The sequence below is a fragment of the Falco peregrinus genome, chromosome 1 (assembly GCF_023634155.1).
Source record: "Falco peregrinus isolate bFalPer1 chromosome 1, bFalPer1.pri, whole genome shotgun sequence".
Classification (NCBI taxonomy): Eukaryota; Metazoa; Chordata; class Aves; order Falconiformes; family Falconidae; genus Falco; species Falco peregrinus.
In genome coordinates, this window is record NC_073721.1 from 72,619,538 (window position 1) to 72,640,887 (window position 21,350).

Genomic DNA, 21,350 nt, shown 5'->3' on the forward strand with positions numbered 1-21,350 from the left:
CCTCCTCGGGCAATCTCAGCCGTCCTCCCACGCAGCTGCGGGCCTATGAGGCGCAGTGTGTAACCCAGGTGACGCCGCATGACGGCGGGGACCCTCCCGGGGCGGGAACCTGCCTCCACACACGCCCTCCCCGCCGCCGCCCCCCACCCCCCGCCGGCCGCCGCAGAGGTTAAGCCGCCCCCGCCTCCCACTCAACGGCTCTACCGCCCGCGGCCCGTGATTGGCTACACGTTTCAATCCCAGCCTCGCTCTCTTTTGTTCCGATTGGCCGAATCTCCCGCTTGTCTACGCGGGAAGCCCCGCCCATTTTTTATCCTGGCTTTCTCCCCCCACCCCCCACCCCCCGCCTCCCCGGTACGTGCCCCCCCTCCCACGGCTCTAACCTCTCCTGCCTTTTGGGTTTCTGCGGCGTAGCCGAGGGTGGCGGCCCCAGGCCAGCCCGCCGCCCGTGCGCCCGGCGGCGGTGCTGGGGGAGGGCGGAGCGGCGCCGCACGGGCAGAGGTTCCCCCTCCTGCCCCCGAGCAGGCGAGCCCGTCAGTGAGGGAGGGCAGGCGAGCCCGAGAGCGGCGGGCAGCCGAGCCGCAGCGCCAGGCGCGGCACTAGGGCAGGCAGGGACGGAAGGGGGCTCAAAGGCAGCGTGAATCATCTCCCACTCACTCCCTCGCCCACCATTTACACCGCTCGCTCGCTCCCTCCCTCCTTCTCCCCCTCCCTCCCTCCCTCCTCGCCGCCTCAGTCTCACTCGTTCTCTCTCCCCTCCTCTCCTCTCCCACTCACTCTCTCCCCTCCTCTCTTCTCCCACTCACTCTGTCCTCTCCTCCTCCCGTCTCACTCTTTTCACTCTTTCCCCTCCTCCCCTCTCCCCCTTTCTCTTCCCTCTCTCGCCCCCCTCGTTTCCCTGTCTCCCTTCTCCTCATCTCCTGACACTGCACTGCAGCTGCTCCTCCAGCCCAGTCCTGCCCGCTTCCCTCCCTCCTTTCCCTTCCCTCCCCCCGGGTGCCAGATAAACAAGGCGCGCAGCATCCTCGACAACCCCGAGCCTAGCTCTACATTTTCGAAAAGGACAAGAGAACGGGACGAGCCCCCTCCCCTCCTTCTCCTCCTCCTCCTCCTCCCCCTTCCCCCCCCTTCCTCCTCCTCCTCCTCCTCCTCCCCCCTTCCCTCCCTGCCCCCCCACCACAGAAGGGAAGAGACAATTCTCCTCCGAGCAGCAGCAAACATGATGGCGGCAGCTCCCATCCAGCAGAACGGGACCCACACCGGGGTTCCCATAGACCTGGACCCGCCGGACTCCCGGAAAAGACCGCTTGAAGCTCCCCCCGAAGCCGGCAGCACCAAGAGGACCAACACGGGCGGTGGGTATATCCTCCGTCACCTCCCCCCCCGCCCAACCCACCCACCTCCCCGCTTCCCTACCTGCCTGCCTGCCTGCCTGCCTCCCCCCCCTTCCCCCCCCCAACATTCCCATTTCTCTAATGTTATCATTCATCAAAATGGCGTCGGTTTTCAGCATCTACCAGTCTTTTTATTTAATATCCACGCTGGGGCTGCACAGCTGTGACCCTACGGAGACTAGGAGGGAGCACAAGGGGCTTCTGCAGCCCAGCTACCTCCCTCGCCCGTTTAACGATGGGCGAAAATAAATGGCAGCTGGAAGGAGACGGCAAACGCGCTTTCCTCCTTCCACATCCTCTGGGTCACAAGTTGAATTTCAGCCTTGCCGTGCGTTTTCCTCCTCCTTGGCCTCGCTTCTATTGTCAGCGAATACACGGCGTGTTTGCCGTGCTGGGGGCGAGGGCTGGCTGGTGGCGGGGGGAGTCGCCGCTCGGCTGTGGGGACTCGGTAGTTAACATCCTGCTCTTCCTGGAGGAGATGAGTTATAACGGGACCAGCATCTCCTCTGTCCGTTTGCACTGGAGTCGTCATAACAATGCACCGAGGCAGAGGTGAATTTATTTGCCCAATATTAAGAGCAGCAGTCTGCCTGTACATAGTGCGTGGTTCAACCAGCTATGCTAATACGGGTGGGCACGACTGTCACACACAGGCACTTTTTTGAGACGCTTAGTCTCAGATGACAGAAGTAAGGTGAACTGGGATCGCCTTTTCTGCTTAGGGGAAAAAAAATCCCAACTTTGTGAAACAGGTTTCATGATAAAAACCCATGCCAGTGGGACGTTGCCTTTATTACTGGGGAGAGCCTAAGTCTGGGGAGCCAGTGTACCCTTATTGCCTTGCACTTTTTCGGAGCCGGTTGCGGAAGGTCCTTAGACTTCAGTGTAGCTGGGTTTAGCAGTGGGATGAGGGCACAGACAATTGTGCAGTTGCCGAATCTGACTGGGAATCTTTTTTCTTTTCCCCCTCCATTCATTCCATATATTTTTTCCCTGTTCCGATTGTGTGCTTTAATGCTAGTGGTGGGTAGAGGACTGGCATTGTCTATCTTGTCACCTTTTAAGTGTATTTAAAATAAGTGACTTAGGCTTTTGATCAATTGGGAAAAATTCTTCTTAATGTCCTTTAATTAATGAGCTTAAAAGAGATCATTGTCGCTTAAGAAGTGCTAAAGGAATACATCAGGATTACTTAGGCAAGTGATTCCATCCACACCATGTTGAGTTGTTTTCTTGGCAGTGGCTGAAATGCTTGGAATAAAACACCACATTTTGGGTGGGTTATTTGGTAGCAGAGTAGTGGTTTTGCTCACTTAAGAAGAATGCAGGCAATAGCTAATTGCTATTCTCATGTGTTTGCTAATGACAAACAAATAGCCCATCAGAATTTACAATTCATGCCTTTTTAGTTTTGACATTTCTTTTGCAGTATTTTCAAGCAAGGTTGTAGTTGTCACTAGTCACGTTTTTGTGCGGGGCTTTATTTTTTTTAAAGGGGTCCGATCATTTCTGTGTGCTGTGGTTACCATTGGGGAAAAAAATCCACCTTTGAAATATGGTTTGGATTTTATTCTTACTGTTTTATGGAATTAAGGAATCTATGTGGCTTCTTTAACTTGTTCAAAATAAATGTACATATTTTCAAATGTCAAAGGCATAGTCGAAACATGTCTTGTAGAATGACGCAACTGGTTAGATGTAAACGCATGAATTACTGTACGAGTTTAAAGATGTAACATTTTGTTTGTGGGTCTGGGGAGAAAAAATCAAAGTTTGTAAGCCATATTAACCATGCATATCTCAATTTTTCAGAGGATGGCCAGTATTTTCTAAAGGTCCTCATACCTAGTTATGCTGCTGGATCTATAATTGGAAAGGGAGGACAGACAATTGTTCAGTTGCAGAAAGAGACTGGGGCCACCATCAAGCTGTCCAAATCCAAAGATTTTTACCCAGGTAGGTGCAAAAATTAGCCAATTCTTTATTTTTAAATCTCAAGGGACGTATGTACATGTCGGTGTGTTTCATATATTGACAACTAAGCTTCCAGTGCAGCTGGAAGCATCATTTCTCAGAAAAGTATCTTACAAAGTGTAACAGTGAATATAAATGTTCTGTCTTGGTGTACTAAATGGACTGGGCACTAACTGCTTGAATTGTTTAAAGATGTTTACAATGTTTCTGCAAAAGGATATTTTCATTACCATTTTGATTGCTTTGTTTTTTAGTAAAAAAAAAAATATCTAGCTTTAAGGAACCAACTTGACAGCTGGCGTAAAAATAATTGTTCGTTTGAAGTTTCCAGACATTGTAATGACAATTAAGCTAGAATGAGTAAAAATGAGAGGCCCTCTTAAAGAATGGGCCATTTACTTTAAATCCATTATGTACCTTCTTTCTGCTTCACTGCTTTGTTCACTGGCTCTGGAGTGAAGTAAAGAGGACAAGTGCTGCTCTTTAGATATTCTTTACATTATGTTTACCATGGTGGCAGGAGAATATTATAGAAGTGAAATAATTCAGATGAATAAAGAATTGAGTATTTTGTATCAACTGTATTAATGCACAAGAATGAAGTTTTTTATGTTTGCGTATAACAATAATAAATACCTGATCTACCATTTCTCCTTTATAAGATTTCTGGAGAGGGAGTCTTACATAATAATATACAAGATTGTAGCTTCTGCAATTGAATAAACATTTTTTTTTTTTTCCCCTAAAGATGAACAAATTAGCATTCTGTAATTGAACTTTGTTCTGGAGGACTTTTTAAAAACTGATGTAGAATAATAGCATACCTAACACTTTTTTTGGTGTTCTGGTTTTGTAATTTTGAAGAATAACTGGTGTTTAAAATTGATTTGACTAGCTGCTACCAGCTTTTTTCTGTTGGAAAAAGAAGAGATACTTTGCATTTGATCTAGTTTACCAAGATGACAGAGTTCTACAAAATACTGAAGTCAGTTGTTATGGATGTAAACAGAACACTACCACTGGAGCATCTGGCTTTCCCATCCTCTAACTTCAGTGTCGGGCAGGAGTGGATAATTTTTTATTAATGGACGGATTGTGGTGTATTTACAATGATGATTGCTGATGTGGAAATTTTAAAGCACCTGTTATACATCTCTTTAATGAATGTAGTTTATAATACTTAAATGTCAGAGGGTAAAGTGATGCATGTAGATTTTTCCTGTTGAAAGATACAAGTTATGAACTGATGGTTGTTGTCTTTGAGGGTTTTTTTTTTCTTTGTTTGTTTTTCTTTTTACTTTAGAGGTTAGAAAAAAAATAATCCTTTGTTTTGAAAGGTATGTTAGGGTGGAAAAAAATCAAAGTAGAACTGTCAAAACCCTTGGAAGAAATAAAAGCATTCAAAGGAGCCTGATTGCAGAATTAATAACATAATCGGAGTAAAGAGCCACAATAGTAAATTAAATTCACTGTCAATAGATGAAAATGAAATAGATTTTCTGCATTATACATGAGGTGGTATCAGATATGCAAGGATTTTACAGAAAATTGGTGTTTATGAAGAATATTCCAAATACCAAATTACATGCCTTTTCATTTTACTACAGTTTATTTACACTCACTTGGAAAGGACGCTCCAAAGATTATGTCTTTTGTTCAGTGCTCTAAGCATAATTCTTCTGTTTTCTGATTACATCAGAATTACATATTTTTTTGTGTAGCAAATTGTAAAGATACAGCAGTAGTAGGAGAAGAACCTTTGAAAAATAAAAATCAGCAAGCTAGAATGACGGGAGTAAAAATGTTTGTGACAGAAACACATTCTCTCTTAAAATCAGTAGTAGTAATATAAATAACTAGGGCAGGGAGGCTCAAGCAGTTTCAGTGTAACAGGTGCAGATGAAGTTTGAGTTTGACTTCATACAGTCTGCTTTGAATTTGCAGCCACGTTGTGTCATATAGGAAATGAGTGTTTTAAGGAAGTTGGTGACTGATTCCTGCTAAAATATGGAACAGGGATGAGAAATGGATTCCAGCATGGCTAGCTCTCGTTAGTCTTTCTGTTTGCGTTTGACCACCAGCCCATGGAATTTTCGGAGGTCCTGGCATTCCCTGAGCTGATGGCTTTTGGGTTTCTTCCAGACTGTTGTGCTCATATAACATTAGGGAATACAAACCTTGTGAAATAGCTAATATAAATACATGGTTTATTTTTTTTTTTTTAAGTTTCTTAAACAATTATTCTGTTTTCCTAATAGAAGTTACGTAGTCTGTACTTCTGATGCTTGTGATGATAACTGTGTTTAATGTACGTTTCGCTATGGAATGTTCTCTTGCTGAAGCTTCTGTGAAACTTTTCTGTATTTCTGAAAAGTTTTAGCACAGTCTGAGTAAGTTGCTGTTTGGAAAGGAGGAAGTTGGTTGTAATACAGAAGTCATGAGTAGTTCCTATGATCTAATAGTGTTTTTTTTTTTTTTTCCTCTGTGATATAGGACTTCAGTATGCAGACTGATTTCTGTTGGAATTATTTTTGTGCATCAAAAGGTGACATAATTACTGAAGAATTATATGGCAGCTCTAATTACGAGAAATTGAAGGAAAAAACAGCTTTGCACTGAACATTTTAGTTTACAAAGTAGGAAGCAGTGTATGAATACATGACCGTCCACTACAGTCTTATTTTTTGAGTACACAATTCATTGTTCTCTTTTCAGGTTACCAGCTGACTTTTTCTAATTGTCTGGATTTCTGCGATTTAACTTTGGTTATTGTGCTTAGATTATTCCTGGTTCTTTTCTGTTCAGGCTTGTCCCCCTAGAATAGTGGAAATGAAATTAAAATGGCAAAATATGCCCTACTTTTAAACTAAATGGTGCTGATCCTTTCTGCAGAGAAGTACAGTGTGTATTGACTAGTGGGTTCTGGTCCAAAATTTAAATAAAGATGTAGCCATGGTACTTTAATATTAATTAATTGAACTTCATAAAGAAAGTGGCTATTCTGCGAAGCTGTTTTAATGTATGATTTTATTTGAATAATATAAAAAAGAGTATTTCTGTTATATTAAGCTCTCATTGTATTTGTTTCTTCATTCTGAATTATAGTGGGCGCTGGACTGAACACTGCTCTGGACATATGTATTTTTTTCCATTGCAAATGCTGGCGTGCACTCTTGCTTGCTTGCTTTCTCTCTCATGCAGTCTTGCTTGCTCTTTCTCTGCACTCCAGCCCTGATCTCTCACATACACACACAAACACACACACACACACACACACACAATTATGTTACATCGCATCATGTTGTTTATCTTGCAACAGGATCTTGCCTGGTCTGAACTTGGTGCTTGAGTGAATTTGAGCTCGGTCAGTGTTTTTCAATTTATTGGAATATGAAGTCATATGTGTACTGAAATTAGATCATATTAAGAGCAGAGATTAATAAAAACATAATTAAATGGGGACAAGTTTTTACCGCTTTTAACAATAGATTAGCTGTGTTGTTTTTATAGCAGATTTCTAATCAGTAGTGATGTAAATGTTTGGAGAATGCAAAAGGTGGGAGTTTCCTCCTCTGCCTTGTATAGAGAGTGTATGAAGTGCTGTGTGGCTATGTTACATTTTTACCAAGTGACTTTTATTTGAGATGTTTTGTGTTTGAATATCAGAGTTTTTTGAAACATGCATATATTATGGGAGGTAGTCTAGCTAATCTTTGTGCAGGTGCCCTTTTAAAGAGTCTCTTACCCTTAAAAACCTTTCAGACATGTTGAATGCGCAAGTAACAATTTATAATTAATAAGTTCGCTTTCTAGCTTCATTACTCCTATTAAACTGTTAGGAAGGGGGAAGATATAATATATCAAGCTTGGTTCACCATTATTATTTCCTTTATATAATAAAGGAATTGCCATATTAATTTATAACTCTTAAAAAGTAACCTAAAGTGTAGCAGGGAAAAGAATATCTTTTACAAATCAGCACTTGAAATAACGTTGAAGTGAAATACCGCTTTTTCATCTCTGGAAGAGAAAAAGAGTAATGGAGTTAGAAGCGAGAATGGTGTTAGTTACTAGCTGTCTGTTGTCATGGTTCTTTGAAGGTAGTTTTTCATACATTAGGAAATGCATCTCACTTATTCTTGATACTTCTAATTTTTTCTGTAGTGTTAACATTAGCTAATTAGAGATTTCATAAATATATAGCTAAGATTTTCAGATTCTGCTGTAAACATTTACTTATATGGGTAATGGGGATAATGGGACTGAGGAAATAAATAGTGAGTAGAGATTTCAGAGGTGGAAGAGAGCTGTGTAGGTTTGTAAACTAATCACTGGAATCACCTATCTTTCTTCTAGTTTAAAAAAAAAAAAAAAAAAAAGACCAACTACCAAAACCTCCAAGTGTTGATTGCCAGCTGTTCAGAGAGATAATTCTCAGTTGGACAGTTGTCTGTTGCCTAGTTACTGGAACAGAATAAAAAAAAAAGTTAGCTTGCTAGCCAGCAGATCATTAGTATTTTACATTTAAAAGGAAGCTGAAACTGAGTATGTAACTGGGTATGATCTTGAGATTGTTACACATCTAACTCACCCAGTGTACAATCACTTAGCAACTTCTCATTTGGGAGGCTTAGAGAAATTTTGAGTAGAAGTAGAAAATTTGCACTGATTTCTTCTACATGGAGGGACTTACTCATGTAAATGAGAATAAACTTTGACATAGTAGATGGCTTTAGTTTGCAAGAAAGAGCTTTGTCTTGTATAAGAATGGTTTAGAACAACTTGTGATAGATTTGGAAGGGTTAGTCTAACTTTCATAAATGATACAGATCGTATGTGCACTTGGTTGGCAAAATAACAAAGTGAGGATGGCTGTTGCCACAGGGAAATGCCATGTTTAGTAATTTTCAAGTTCTTTCTTGTGATTGATTTGTGTAGATGAAGGTGCTTCTAGTAACAGTATTTTTATTTTTATCAACTTGAGATTTCTGTAAAGCAATTATTCACTAAGAATATCTCTTTTCTATACTCTTACATTCTGGAAAAAAACCACCAACCCAACCCAAAACTTAAGAAAAATAGCTGGAGTTGATATGCACTGAAAATTTTAAATTTTCCTCTTTCACAAAGTCTAAATTTTCCATACAATGTTTTAATGGTATTTTGCAGAAAGATCAGAGTTTTAATGGATGTTTGTCAGAACATAGGTCTTGGAGCTAATCTTCAAAAAATAGAAACAGGAAATGTCTGAATCTCTTAATTGTTTTCATCTTCTCCCTCATGCAGTAAAATAAACTATTCTTGCTTTTCTTAATGGGTGCAACCTGTAACAAGCAATACTTTTTTCAAATATTCTTTGATCTTTGTGATTAATTAATTGCATTAACTTAGATATTGCCCTCAGTAGTTGACCACGGAATTTATTTTATCAGTGATCAGTAGCTTTTTGTCTAGGGGAGAAAACCTTGGATTTAGTGAATTTATCAGACTGGCTTTTAGAAATAGAGCATAGAGGGATTTGGAGGAGGGCTTATACCTGACCGCTGTCTCATTTCTGTCTTGGGACACGGGCCTAGCATAAAGTGACGTCTGTAATGATCTGACTGGCAAACATCGCTCTGGGACTCGTCCTCGTGTCCTGCAGCAGGCACAGTCAGCTTTGCAGTCCATCTTAAAAAGAGTTTGTTTTGAAAAATTGATCAGTAGGACAGTGGGAGTTAATGACTTGGTGAGGAGTATGATAGTTGTCAGTTGCCCAGTGCTGGAATGCTGCAGGTAATTGGGCTGGACTAGTGAGAACTGTGGCAGTGTGCTTCTCACGTTGCACTGCAGCTGCTGTTGATCTTAATTAATCTGACCCTTAGAGGCTGCAGTGTCATGGTATAAAACGCAATATATTACAAAGGAAAAGGCTGCTTTTTCGACTCTTATTGATGGTCATGTTTCGAGGTAGGCCTTTGGTTTTTCAATTAGATTTGTTTGACACTAGCATAAAATTCTTAATGTACTTTCAGTCTAAAACTAATACGTTTTTCCTGCTTATCAAATCTGTGGAGTAATGAAGCTGACATAACAGTGACATTTCAAAAACATGTTTAATAGATATAACAAAAATATTTGTGTTTATTCTGACAATAGATACAATTGTCTGTAAATAGAGTTACATTGTGTCTGGTGTGAATTTCTGGTGTACTGCAGTGTGCTCTGTAGTGGGGTATGCTTGGTGCTTGTGCTGTCTAGCTCAGGCTTGTGATTCTTTTAAGGCTTTCTGGCAACATGGAAACTTGGTATTTGACAGTTGGAATAAATGAGTGTGCTGTGCATGTGCGAGACTATTAATTTACTGTGGATATACTCCTACCTTCTTCCTGACTGCATGACATGGCTTTAGGAAACTACCAGGTTCCTTACATTCACTCTGGTATTCAGGGCCATTCTGTCTTTCCGCCCCCCAAAGGGAACACCAAACCAGAGTTTAGCCTACAGAGTTTCTAAATGTTACGTTACAGACTGTTCCATCTTTTTTTTTGTTTTGATTTCAGGGGTGTCTGTATCCCAGTTTGTGATTATTCATAGCATTATAAGGCTTAACTACATTGCTTGTATTTCACTTTACAAACAGAGACAGGATTGTCAGGATACTCTGCTTTAAATTTCCCCCATATTTGGTAGACATACTAAGTATTCTAATGCGTAATAAATTTATGATTATCTAAATTCCCATCCCCCATATTAACTTGTTTTCACTTTAATGTATTTGATAGTTAATTATGGTTGAATCTGACTGGAGTTCACTTAATATTAAATGTGCTTGATTATAGCTAGGCATTAAAATTCATTTGCAAGTTCTTAACTGGTCTGATTGAAATGTTAGTTTAAGACAGTGTTTGGAAACACGTCTGTGGAAGTCAGCTCCCAACTGTACAATGCTAACATGCTTTTGTAACTTTTGAATATGAATTTATCACTCTCTGCCTGAGCTAGTTATGAGCAATACTATTATGCATTGCTCTTCTTGACTTCTGAATTGCAATAAATTTTGTGTAAGGTTTAAGTGTTCTGCATAATTGATGGACAAAATTAAGTCTCCTTCATAAAAGGCCAGAGAACATAGGTTGACGTAAGAAATAGCTGATGTAAATAACTGGCTGTGTGACCAGAAACCACTTGAAAGAATAGTGTATCAGGGACCAGGTTTAAAGTTATACATTGGTGATATGAATGATCAGGGGTCAGATCCCTTGTAAGTGAGGAAGAGATGTTCTTGTCAACTTACTTATGTGAAAGTGATTATGTAACATTAGCATATGTTGGATATGAAGAAGCATGATTCTCAGACAAAATTTCGTATTTGCCTGGTCTTGTAGGTTTTGATTGTGGAAAGACTAAACATCTGTTTTTCATCATTGATCTCTCACTGCATCCTGCAGGGCCTGTCATCTCAGCATTGACAGGATCAGATGAAAAATACAATCGATGTGTTGACATTTTTTTGAGAATCACTCAGGTAAGATTACTTGTTATACAGAACTACAGTGAAATTCATGGCTGCTGCTAATGTTTCACCAGTTGGAGCCTTTGCATTCTCAATCATTAATTAAATTAGATACTGAGGTTCTCTGCATGTTCCCTTGTTTCTATTTTAAAAGCACTTTTTGTGCCTTGCTCTGTGCCATTTAACTCTCTTGTAATTTCCCACATAAAGAGCTTCACACATTTGTACTATTTTCCCCCACTTCATAGAGTGGCACCTGTTTGCTTGAATCAAGAACCATAGTGCACACGTCCAAAGCTCTTGGAAGATTTGTATGTACATGTATTTATTTTATTTTCAAGTAGTGACTTTAGTTCTTTTTAGACTCTTCATTGGCAATATGGGGAAGAAAATTCTCTGTAGAGAACCAGATAATCAGAGGCAGCAGCAATTTACCGTCTTCCTAGTGTGTTCTAAATTCTGATTTTCAAACTGCACATGAAAAATTACCTATTTAACTGAATATACAACTGTGGAGTCTTTCTTTTGATAACATAAAGTATTGACTATATTTATACTTCATTTGTATGATGTCATCCACTGGAAAATTAGGAAACATGTTAGGCACATGTCCATTCAGTTGGCTTTGTTGAGCATCCAGTGTGCTTATGGAATTAAGACTGTATCAGAGTGCATTCCCAAAGAGCTGGGGAGTGAGATATCATGGCTGTGAGGGAAGGGGGAGGAAAGACCATTTGGGCCATATGCCGAGTTGGCTCATGATCTAGCTGAGGTTTACATTTTGTCCCCATCTGTAACCTGGTGTTTGGAAAAGCCAGTGTAGGTAAGTTAGTATGTAGTAGTAGCAGCACAGCAGCAGCAATTCAGGTGCTGCAGCGGATACTGTTTTGCCAGCAGTATTGAGCTTGAGTTATAGAATATTTATGTTTTATTGTAATCTGGCAGCCTGCCAACAGTTTTTCTGAGGAACACCAAAAAAGAAAAAAAAAGGAAATAGGTGGTTTTTTAGCAGTTTATTGACCTGGATTTGAAGAAAACTTCTGTGGAACAAGAGAGGCTCTTCTGGCATTCTGTCTGTGCTGATTTTCAAAGGTCGCAATGAAATGCTGCTACTGGATGCCTTAAAGCTTTATAAAAATGATCTGTTGCAATGAGAAGTGTTAGACATAGAACATGTATGGAGGTTTTTTTCTGTCTTGCATGTGTGTGCACACTTCATTCTTTGTATGTCTCCTACTTACTGTATTAGATGAACACTTGGTGACTCTGTCAATCTAAAGTAAAAATTGGATTCCCCAGGAACTCCTTGTAATTATATCACTTCCTAACTTCTGAGTATTTTACTGTGCAGTGCAGCACACCTAGGCCAGGTTTTGTTGAGATAACTCTTCCTCAAGCAGAGTATGATTTCCTGCATAGTGAAATGCTAAAAAAAAAAAAAAAGTGCTAACTTTACGAAGTGTTTTTTTTTTTAAGGGATATAAGCTTTTGTATTTTTGTTTAGGTTGGTAATGCCAAGTGCTCATCTAGTATTTGCACTGCTTTTAACAATAATAAAATATGTACTTAATAATTTTATAAGCTGTCTAGTTCTGTATGGATCTACATTTATGAGTAGCTGTTCTACATGTGCCAACATGACACGTTAAATGAATAACAATTTTTGATTAATTGATCCCAAATAACCAGAAAGAAGATGGGACAGTTTTGTGTGGTAAGCGGGTAGTCTTAGAATTGGACAGGAAGGAACCTCTATAAAAAGGAATTTTCCTTATGTAGCCAATAGCTCTTCATTTTACTTGAGTTCATCATGATTTGTTTCCCTGAATAACTAGAATTTAGAAGAAGGAAACAAATTGTTCCTCAGAAAGCCAGATTTTATATCAGTTGTTAAACCCAGTATTTTTAAGTGTATGTAGAAATCCACAGGTAATTTTTAGCCTCAGAGCTTTACTGTTACACGTTCTTGATGAGAAAAATGGATCAAATGGGCAGTTACATTTATCCTCCTTTAGGATTCCTGTACCTTTTAGAAACAAACACTCCTCAGTTTAAGCCAAGTTTTATAACCTTCTAGTTTTAAAGACAAAGAACGGATAGTAGTAGCAAGGTCAGTATTTGAGAGTTAACGTATTTATACCTAGTTAATTTTAATTTTTGTTTCAGTTTTTAAATGGTACTTTGTTGAATAGTAGCTAATAATCTCTTGTTTCTGTATTATCTTTTCCAATGGCTGTTGTTTTTGATAGTACTTATTATTTGAAAGAGTGTGGCTTTTGACATCCAGAAGTAGTTCCAGTTCTGTCCTTCACACTTCATTAGCCTTAGCACTTCCTGATTTGGAGGGTGTAGACATGAGAAGGGCACAGAATTTAGTCATCCATAATTGTAAAAGTATCCCCTTGATTTTCCCCTTCAACACACACACATATACTCAGAATGAGGAAAAATAAACTCCTTGTTCATCTACTTTCTGTCCATTTTTTTTCGATGTAATAACTTACATGGTGCCTAAATGGCGACTTGTTAAGTTTCATCTTGTAAAATTCTTTTTGTGCATTTTCTTTTTTTAAAGAAGTCTCTGCTTGTAAATTTTGGCAGCTTTGTATTGGATGTCTGAAGACCATTGATTTTTTCATTATTTATTTTTCTTTAAGTATTTGTCTTTTCAGTAGAATAGCCAGCTCTGATTTGGTGCCTTGTTTCTCCCAATACAAACTTCCAGAAATTATGACAATTTACTTAAGTGTTGGGGTATTTCAACTGTAATTAAAACTTAATAACCTTTTTTTTTTAATAGGTGTATAGTCAAATGGACTTCTAAGATAATGCAGGGATTTTTTTTTTTTTTTTCTGTAAAGTGTTATTGCATAGGAGACCAGAATAGGTGATTGTAATGCTCTCAGTAGTTTTAAGCATGAAGATGTCTTAATGTGGATGGGTTTTCCCCATCAAAGATTCTATGAAGGCAAAACTAAGAAGCATGCAGGGCTTTTGGTGTAAATTACTATATACATTAATAGCACTGTTTTTGTGTGATGAGGTTTTTGTATTGTAAAGTATGCTTACTTTGGTGGTGCAGATAAGCTGATGATGGCTATCTGATATTCAAGTCAAGTGTACTTAAAAGTGTTTCAGGAGTAATGTAAATGTCATATTTGTAGTATGGTCTACTTCAATAGGTCTGGAAAGAGGTGTAATGTTGCAATGCAAAATTAGAGGAGAAAGTGCTACTAATAGTTATCTACTGAATGCTAATGCAGATTATTGGCAAACAAAGGGAGAATGATGGTATGTGTTGCTTGAAGTGATCCCAGTATAAAGAAACAGATGCGGAACTGTAGTGCACATTCAGATCCATAGATACTCTGTAATCCTTGTAGGTAAGTTTCTATGTAGAGGGAAAGACCAAGATACCTTAGGGCATTTGAGTAGACTTTATCTCTCTATATTGAATCATTTTTAAAGTTTTACTCTGCTTTAAGCAGGTTCTGTTGTGTTAATCCCTTTAGAGTGCAACAGTTTTCACATAGCATTTAAGTGCTGTGTTCTAAGGGTATTATCACTTCCCCAATTTTTCTCCCTTGCTCAAAAGCAAAATATGGTTTTCATACTGTATTTCTGTACAGATGTTTTTACTAGCATCATCCTCTTCAAGGTGTGGAATGTTCCCTATGTTTGCCCCCTTCCATGGGGCAAATTGAGGAATGTTGCTGGACAGGTCATCTTACAAATGCTGAAGATGGTTAGAAAGAGATATTTAATCCAAGAAACGCTATGTATATGCTGATTATTTAGGAAAAGGCCAGTGATTTCAATTTTTAATCTTCCATTTATTTTTTAGAGCTTCCAAGTTTTCCCTCTACAAACCTTTACATTCTGTATCTCAGAGTAGTAGTTCAGCATGTTATAAGCACTGGAAAATTTGTAGTTTATTTCATAAGCAGTTTAACATGCATCTTCTTTTTTGCTTCCACTTTTATACTTGAAGTTCACAATGGAAATTCTGGCAGTAAATTATAACCATCACTCTGTCTGAATTCAGATTGTGTGGTAGGTAAAACTTACCATTTTTAAATAGGGTGAAGATTTTTTTGAGTAATCAAAACCTGACAAATTGTTTTCTATTCGATTTGCTCGAGATCAAATATTCCACTGAAGCTGAGCATTTCTTGAAGCTGTCCGAGCCCTTTATATATGCGGGTTAGTACAGTTAGTTAGTTCTTCCATCTTGCTGCTGCTGCTGTTGTTACTTTCAGCAAAAAGGGATACATGTTATTTTTCTTGCCCCTTAAGCATAAGGGCTGAAAATGAGAATTTCTTTCCTATTTGCTACTGCCTCCCAAGAAACTGAGTGGAGATACTCCTACAAAGGCAGCAAAATTACCAGCAGTTTCTATATACAAACATTAGACTCGGGTAAGTGCTGAATTTACACAGGGTAGAATATGTATCCAGCCTATGCAGTCCCATATTAGTGTGTTTTCACATAGGGATAGATGAATAGTAGTGTATAATAAAAAAAATAATTAAAAATCTGTATATGTTTCCAATTTAGGTCTTTTGTTAAAAGACTTCTTTCTAAGGGTTTTCCTTGTTCTAGCAAAGGAATGTGTTTTTTACTGGTGCTCTTTTATGGCAGTTAACGTTTATTGCTGTTTTTACCTTTGAGGAGGGATGTTTCTCACAGTTTTCTAGCTTTGCAAACAATTGTAACTGAACCTTTGTCAGCTGAATAGAGCTGTTCGAGTCTGTATTTGGAGATGTCTGCCTTCTATATTCAGTTTTAATACAGTCAAGTAAATGATGAATACAGGAATATTATTTGATCTTATCTGATTTGATATCTTATTTGAGGATCTTGTATGATGCCTTTTCAGTTCTAAACAATGTGTGTAAAAAATAGGTATATAATACAGATTATCAATATGAATTTGCCAAATATACATTTTCTCCCCTTTTGGGGTAAGAGTTTTATAGCCAGTTCTTTTAGTTCATGGTCTCTTTGCAAGAAAAATTACATTGTTTTAAAAGTTCCTTTCAATTTTTAATGCAGAAATGCAACCCTTTACTAATGCCAAAAACAGGACAAATGATAAAACCAGTGTATATAATCAATGATATTTTGTAATTGCCTCATTCTTTGGCTTTGCTTAAGAACAGGGTTGGATTTCCTGATATTAGAAGAATGATTCTGCATCTTTATGTATGAACTGGCTTTTTAATATAGTTGTACATCTGTTCAGTAATTCTGTGTAGGAAAATACTGGGTTTATGTTAATGTATGTCAGTCTTGGTAAAAGGTCCATTTTGAAAGAGAAGCATTAGCTCTAATCCAGATTCAGTTACAAATCCTCTTGAAACTAAACATTTTCTAGAATCTGTTTCCATTTGCAAATAATTACTCATTACAAGCATTATTTTTTTCTTTTGTTCCAACATATTTATTTTAGTTTAGTTTTGAAAGGTAGAAATAAAAATTTGTGAAGTTATATGGGCCTAACGATTATCAAAAAATATCTAAACATTTAGTGGGAAGAATTCTGTAATTGAAATTCTGCTCTGAAATATTAAAAGGCCCAGATAAACTTCCTAAAAATAAATTCTAAAAAAATACTGGCATTTTGACATAAAATAGTAGTCATGAAGTCATTGCCCTATTTTTGTTTATTATTACATAAAATGTTTTGACTCATCTTTTAGAAGGGTTTTTTGGACTTTGTATCAGGGAGGAGACTGATGAAGTATGTATGGAAGAAATCAACTATACACACCATTCTGCTTTTCAGTAATGAAAAAAGTTGGAATACGTTGGGTTTTCCTATCTTCTGGATAGTCCAGTTGGTTACACAACTCTATTCTTTTAAAAATATTGCCCTGATTTGTTTATTGAAAATGAAAATCTAAAATAATGGTTTCATTTAGTGTTCAAGTTCTAATGACTTTAAAATTATTTCAGCAAAAAAAAATGAAATGCTATTTTTGCATGTGTTTAATTTGAGCTTAATAGAAACCATCTTTAAGGGTAATAGCAGATTCAAGGACATGATGCTTATTTAAAAACAAACAGGAAAATAAAACAGGGAGGCACTTAAACTTTTGAATGCTTGTATTTGTAATGTAATCTGTTTTTTTAGAATTATACAGTATATTCAAGTATATTGATATTGTCTGCTTTCTGTTGAAATAATTTGTCAAAAATACTGCCTACAATTTGCAAGAACTTTGAGGGAGAGAGTGGAAAATGCATTTAGTAACTAAGTGGTGTGTCTTTACCTTTATTTTGTGTTCCTGAACGAGAGGCAAAAGTATTTGGAATGACTGCTACATAGTTATATAGCTACTAAGGTGTTAATTGTTTCCATGAGCTTTTTTTTTTTTTATTAATAAAAATACATGGTCTTTTTTTTTAGTTGAAAAAGGAGATATTAAGATCATATAATGCATCATGGTAATTGTGTGAGCTTTTTGCTTATTTACACAAAGAAACATAAAAAAAATAAAATCCCTCTGAACAGCTGAACTGACACTAAGCACCAGCTGGAGAATCTGAAATCAAATATTGTAGGGCATGATTTGTATTGAACTGCAATTAGAATATATGATTCTGCAATAGCAATTGTTCTGTGTGAGGTCAAATTGCATATGAAGAAGGAACACAAGTGAGGTCTGTCTTCACTGCAACTGATGTCTGCACACGTGCTATTTCACAGTATTTTTTAATCGCATGCAAAACTGGAAGAATGACTAACTTGATTGTTTTATTTGTCCATTGTCAATTAAGGCTTAGTATGTCAGTAGGTGAATTAAAGACTTAAAAGGAAAAATAAAAATAAAAAATGCTATCTTTGAGAAACTTATTCCTAGTTTTAAAATTAATTTTGACCCTTAACATTTGACCAATAAGAAAGCTAAAAGCATTACTAAAACATTCAACATACTTGTTCTAATGTTTTTGGTTGGGTTTTTTTTTGACATGTAGTGCACCGCATGTTAAAAATACGGTATTGACCTACTGGTAGTATAAAAGATAGAATTTTCTGTTTTCAGATAAACCAGTGCATTTTGACACATTGTTTAAAAACTAGAACAGCTCTGCTTATGAAAACACAAACTGTGATAATTAGATTGATAAGCCATATGTGGTAGTTTAAGCTGGCATATATCTCAAATGGCATGTTTAATGTACTGTATTAGTGGAATTAGTAATTTTACAGCTGAAAGCTGTTAATTCTTTTTTACTGATTCCCTCTCATGAAGCTGTAGGTAATGATGGCAGACCTTTTTCTTTGCAAAGCCCTGCTTCTGATAACTTAAAACGTAGTTATAAACTGCTGTATTTTTAGTGGAATCTTTGACTAGTGTGTTGCCTATAATTTTTTAAGTTTTTCTAACTATATAAGAATTCTAAGACTTTTAAAAATAGTGATACAGTTAGTATTGAAATTGAGGGATAGTCAGAATGTTTGCTGTAATAAAATGTCTATGAGAAAAGAAGAAAAGTCTGTTTTTTACATATAGCTTGTCTTTCTTGGTGCACAAGTTCCCTCACTTTTTAAGTTAAGGCAAAAAAAAAAAAATGTCAACTACCTAAGCAGCTGAGAATTGTTAATCATGGTTAAAACCCTCACACCTGGCATTTCCACACTGTGTAGCTATGTAGAAATCACTGGTCACACATGACAAGTGTCAAGGGAGGAAAGTTAACACTTCTGAGTCCAGCTGGGTGTGTCTGGGATGGAGTTAATTTTTTTTTTTCACAGCAACTAGTATGGTGCTAGGTTTTAGATTTGTGACCAAAAAAAGTGTTGACGATACACTCATGTTTTAATTGTTGCTGAACAGTGTTTGCACAGCTGGGAAGGCCGCCTGGTTTTCTGACTGCCCACCCTGGCAGAGGGAGTACATTGGGTGTGCCCAAGAAGTTGAGAGGGGACACCACCAGGCAGATGACCTGCACTGTCTAAAGCTATTCTGTGCCATACAATGTTGTCCTAGTAAGTGGAGGGGAAGCGGGTTTTAGGTAGTGTTTTGGTCAGGCAATAGTTGGGCAAGCCATCTACCCATTGGAGGTGGTGAGAGATTACCTTTGCATAACGTTGGGGTTTTTTTTCTTCTTCCTCTTTTCCTTTACTTATTAAACTGTGTTTTATCTTACCCATGATTTTTCTTGGTTTTGCTTGTCCTATTTTCTCCCCCCATCCTGCTAGGGGGAGAGGAGGGTAGCAGATGAGGAGGTTTGTGGGTTTAGCTGTGTTAGCCAGGGTGAGCCCACCACAGAGATTATTAACCTTATTGTGTTGTCTAAACATTTTTCCTTACTAAAAATGTAGCGTGTGTGTGTAATAAATAAATAAATCACTCAGTTTGGTCTTGGTATACTGGCAGACACTACTAAGAGTTACTAAAATAAATTGAATTTACAGCTTTTGATGCTGCTTAGGTCCTCATCCATGTTCCCTTACACAGGTCATTCTTGGGGTGCTTCTAGGTTGAGTGTTCAAAAGGAGCATAGTATAGAAGGCAGCTGAGAGGTCTTTCAGGAAGCTAATTCAAGTGAATTAGTTAGAAAGTAGGTGTGGAAAGGATCTTGTGGATTAGGGAATCCAGTTCTCTGCTATCCTTTCAGACAAACCCATAAAATCTCATAATCATAGCCCTTTTAAGGCCCTTGACCTGCCCCAAAATTGAGGTGATGCTGCCAGTTCCAACCTCTTCCACAAAAGAAATGCATCTAGAGGAGTGTTCCAGAGACCTTTACTCACTGAAGAGATGTCCTAAACGAAATAGGATGAGGATGAGAAAGGAATATGTGCCCTATGAGCGTGGTGCCTATTTGTATGAGACCATTTAAACAAGCTGGTGGGAAGTTAAGATTTTTATAGTAAAGCAAAGGGGCCGTTTGTTTTTCCTTCATAAGATAAATGTAATTTAGTTAATGAAAAGAACTATCCTTTTTTGACAGAACTATTAATGGGACATCATACTCATACAATCATACTCTTGGATCCTTAAGTCCAATTCCATCTTACTGCAGGTAGCTATAATTCAAAACTATAGTCTATGGAAATGCTTTTTAAGACAAATAGGAACTTCTGAGATTGTATGATTTCATTAGCACTGGAATTTGCTGCTTACTCAGTAGCCTATATTCCTGAAAGTGTGCATGATTTCTTTCACAAAAAAAAAAAAATAGCATTAAGCTAACTTTTTAGCTTAATAAAAAAAGGTTTTTAGATAAAAAAAACTTTTTTATCAAGTTCTGATTTAAGAGTCAAGTGACTCCAAGCATGGTGTCACATGAATATCTGATCAGATTCATAAATTGATGTGTGAGTTGAAAATGAGTTTGGTTGGTAATGAAAACTGTGTTGGAATTAAACATGGCATTCTAGACAGATCACTATTACCTTTAAACCAACCATACTTTCTGCTTATTTGCATAAGATTTTGATTATATTTGTCATTCATGTTCTCTGTACTTGTCAGTTAGGAACCACTTCTGTGGGTTTTTTTAATGTAATAAAATGTTGCATGTGAAAAATACAACCAATTGCCTCTGCCCTCCCCAAGCCTAAACTGAAGATTGAAATTTCAGAGTCAAGTATCTGAAAGCCTTCAGATTTTTAATTTCCTGTTGTTAATTGCATCTCTGTTGTACAGGGAAAGGCTGTGGAAATGGTTATATAATCTTGTAACTAGCTACTAAGACAGCTGTGTGTGAGCAGATCGGTGAGGAGGAGAGGGATGTTTACTAGAGGGATGTTTAAAGAGCCTGCCCTTGTTCAGCTCTTTTACCATCATTAATGGTACCTACTCTGTAACCTTCCAGTGACTGCCCGTATGGTATGTACCACCGCCGCTGCTTTGGCAGCGTGGTTAGCAGGGGTTAGATCTGTTGCAGTGTTTTTGCAAAGGTAGGCAGGAAACCAAAGCAGGGTTTTTTCAACTCTAAAAATTCTGCCCCATTTTGAGAATATTTCTGTGAGAAGAAATCGCTGCTTCTCTAGCTCAGTCTCAGTGAATTTTAAACCTGGCTCTGAGCGTTATCCACAGTAACTTTTATAAAACCAGACAAAATTTTTTTATATTGGGATGGCTGTTACATGTCTGTGCAAATCTATTAGGCCATTTCAAAGATATTTGTGCCCACATATATGGTGCTATGTTAGATACATCTTACCTTTTTGTTCTAGAGTTCTGTTAGGACTTCCTGTCATCTCAGTATCCTTCGCCTTTTCTTCCTTGTTCACAATGGTTATATCTTCAGTGTGGTGTTACCCACTCTGAAATTCAGAATTTGCCCCAGTTAAGGCAAGATGATGATGTTAAGAAAAGGAACAAGAAAATAGAACTGGAAAGAGAAAGCATGTGAACAACGCTCGGCTGTTTGATCTCTAAAGTCCTTGGTTAAAGATTTGGGAAAAGTTACCAACTTATAAATTGGAGTCTCAAGAAATTCTGTGTAGCCTCAGGGATTTTTGTGA

At 37.9% G+C, this 21,350-nt stretch overlaps 1 protein-coding gene across 3 annotated transcripts in view; it reads left to right on the plus strand.

The window, feature by feature from the left end:
• Positions 1-386: 386 nt before the first annotated feature.
• Positions 387-21,350, plus strand: part of NOVA1 (NOVA alternative splicing regulator 1) — a 155,571-nt gene continuing 134,607 nt past the window's right edge. The window contains exons 1-2 of one of the 3 annotated variants that reach the window (XM_055807266.1): positions 387-1,355; positions 3,207-3,350. In XM_055807266.1, the coding sequence (XP_055663241.1) occupies positions 1,220-1,355; positions 3,207-3,350 (280 nt within the window). In that variant the 5' untranslated portion in view covers positions 387-1,219. Of the gene's footprint in view, positions 1,356-3,206; positions 3,351-10,798; positions 10,876-21,350 lie in introns of those variants that run through there. The other 2 variants (XM_055807260.1, XM_027782686.2) reach the window with 2 other exon arrangements.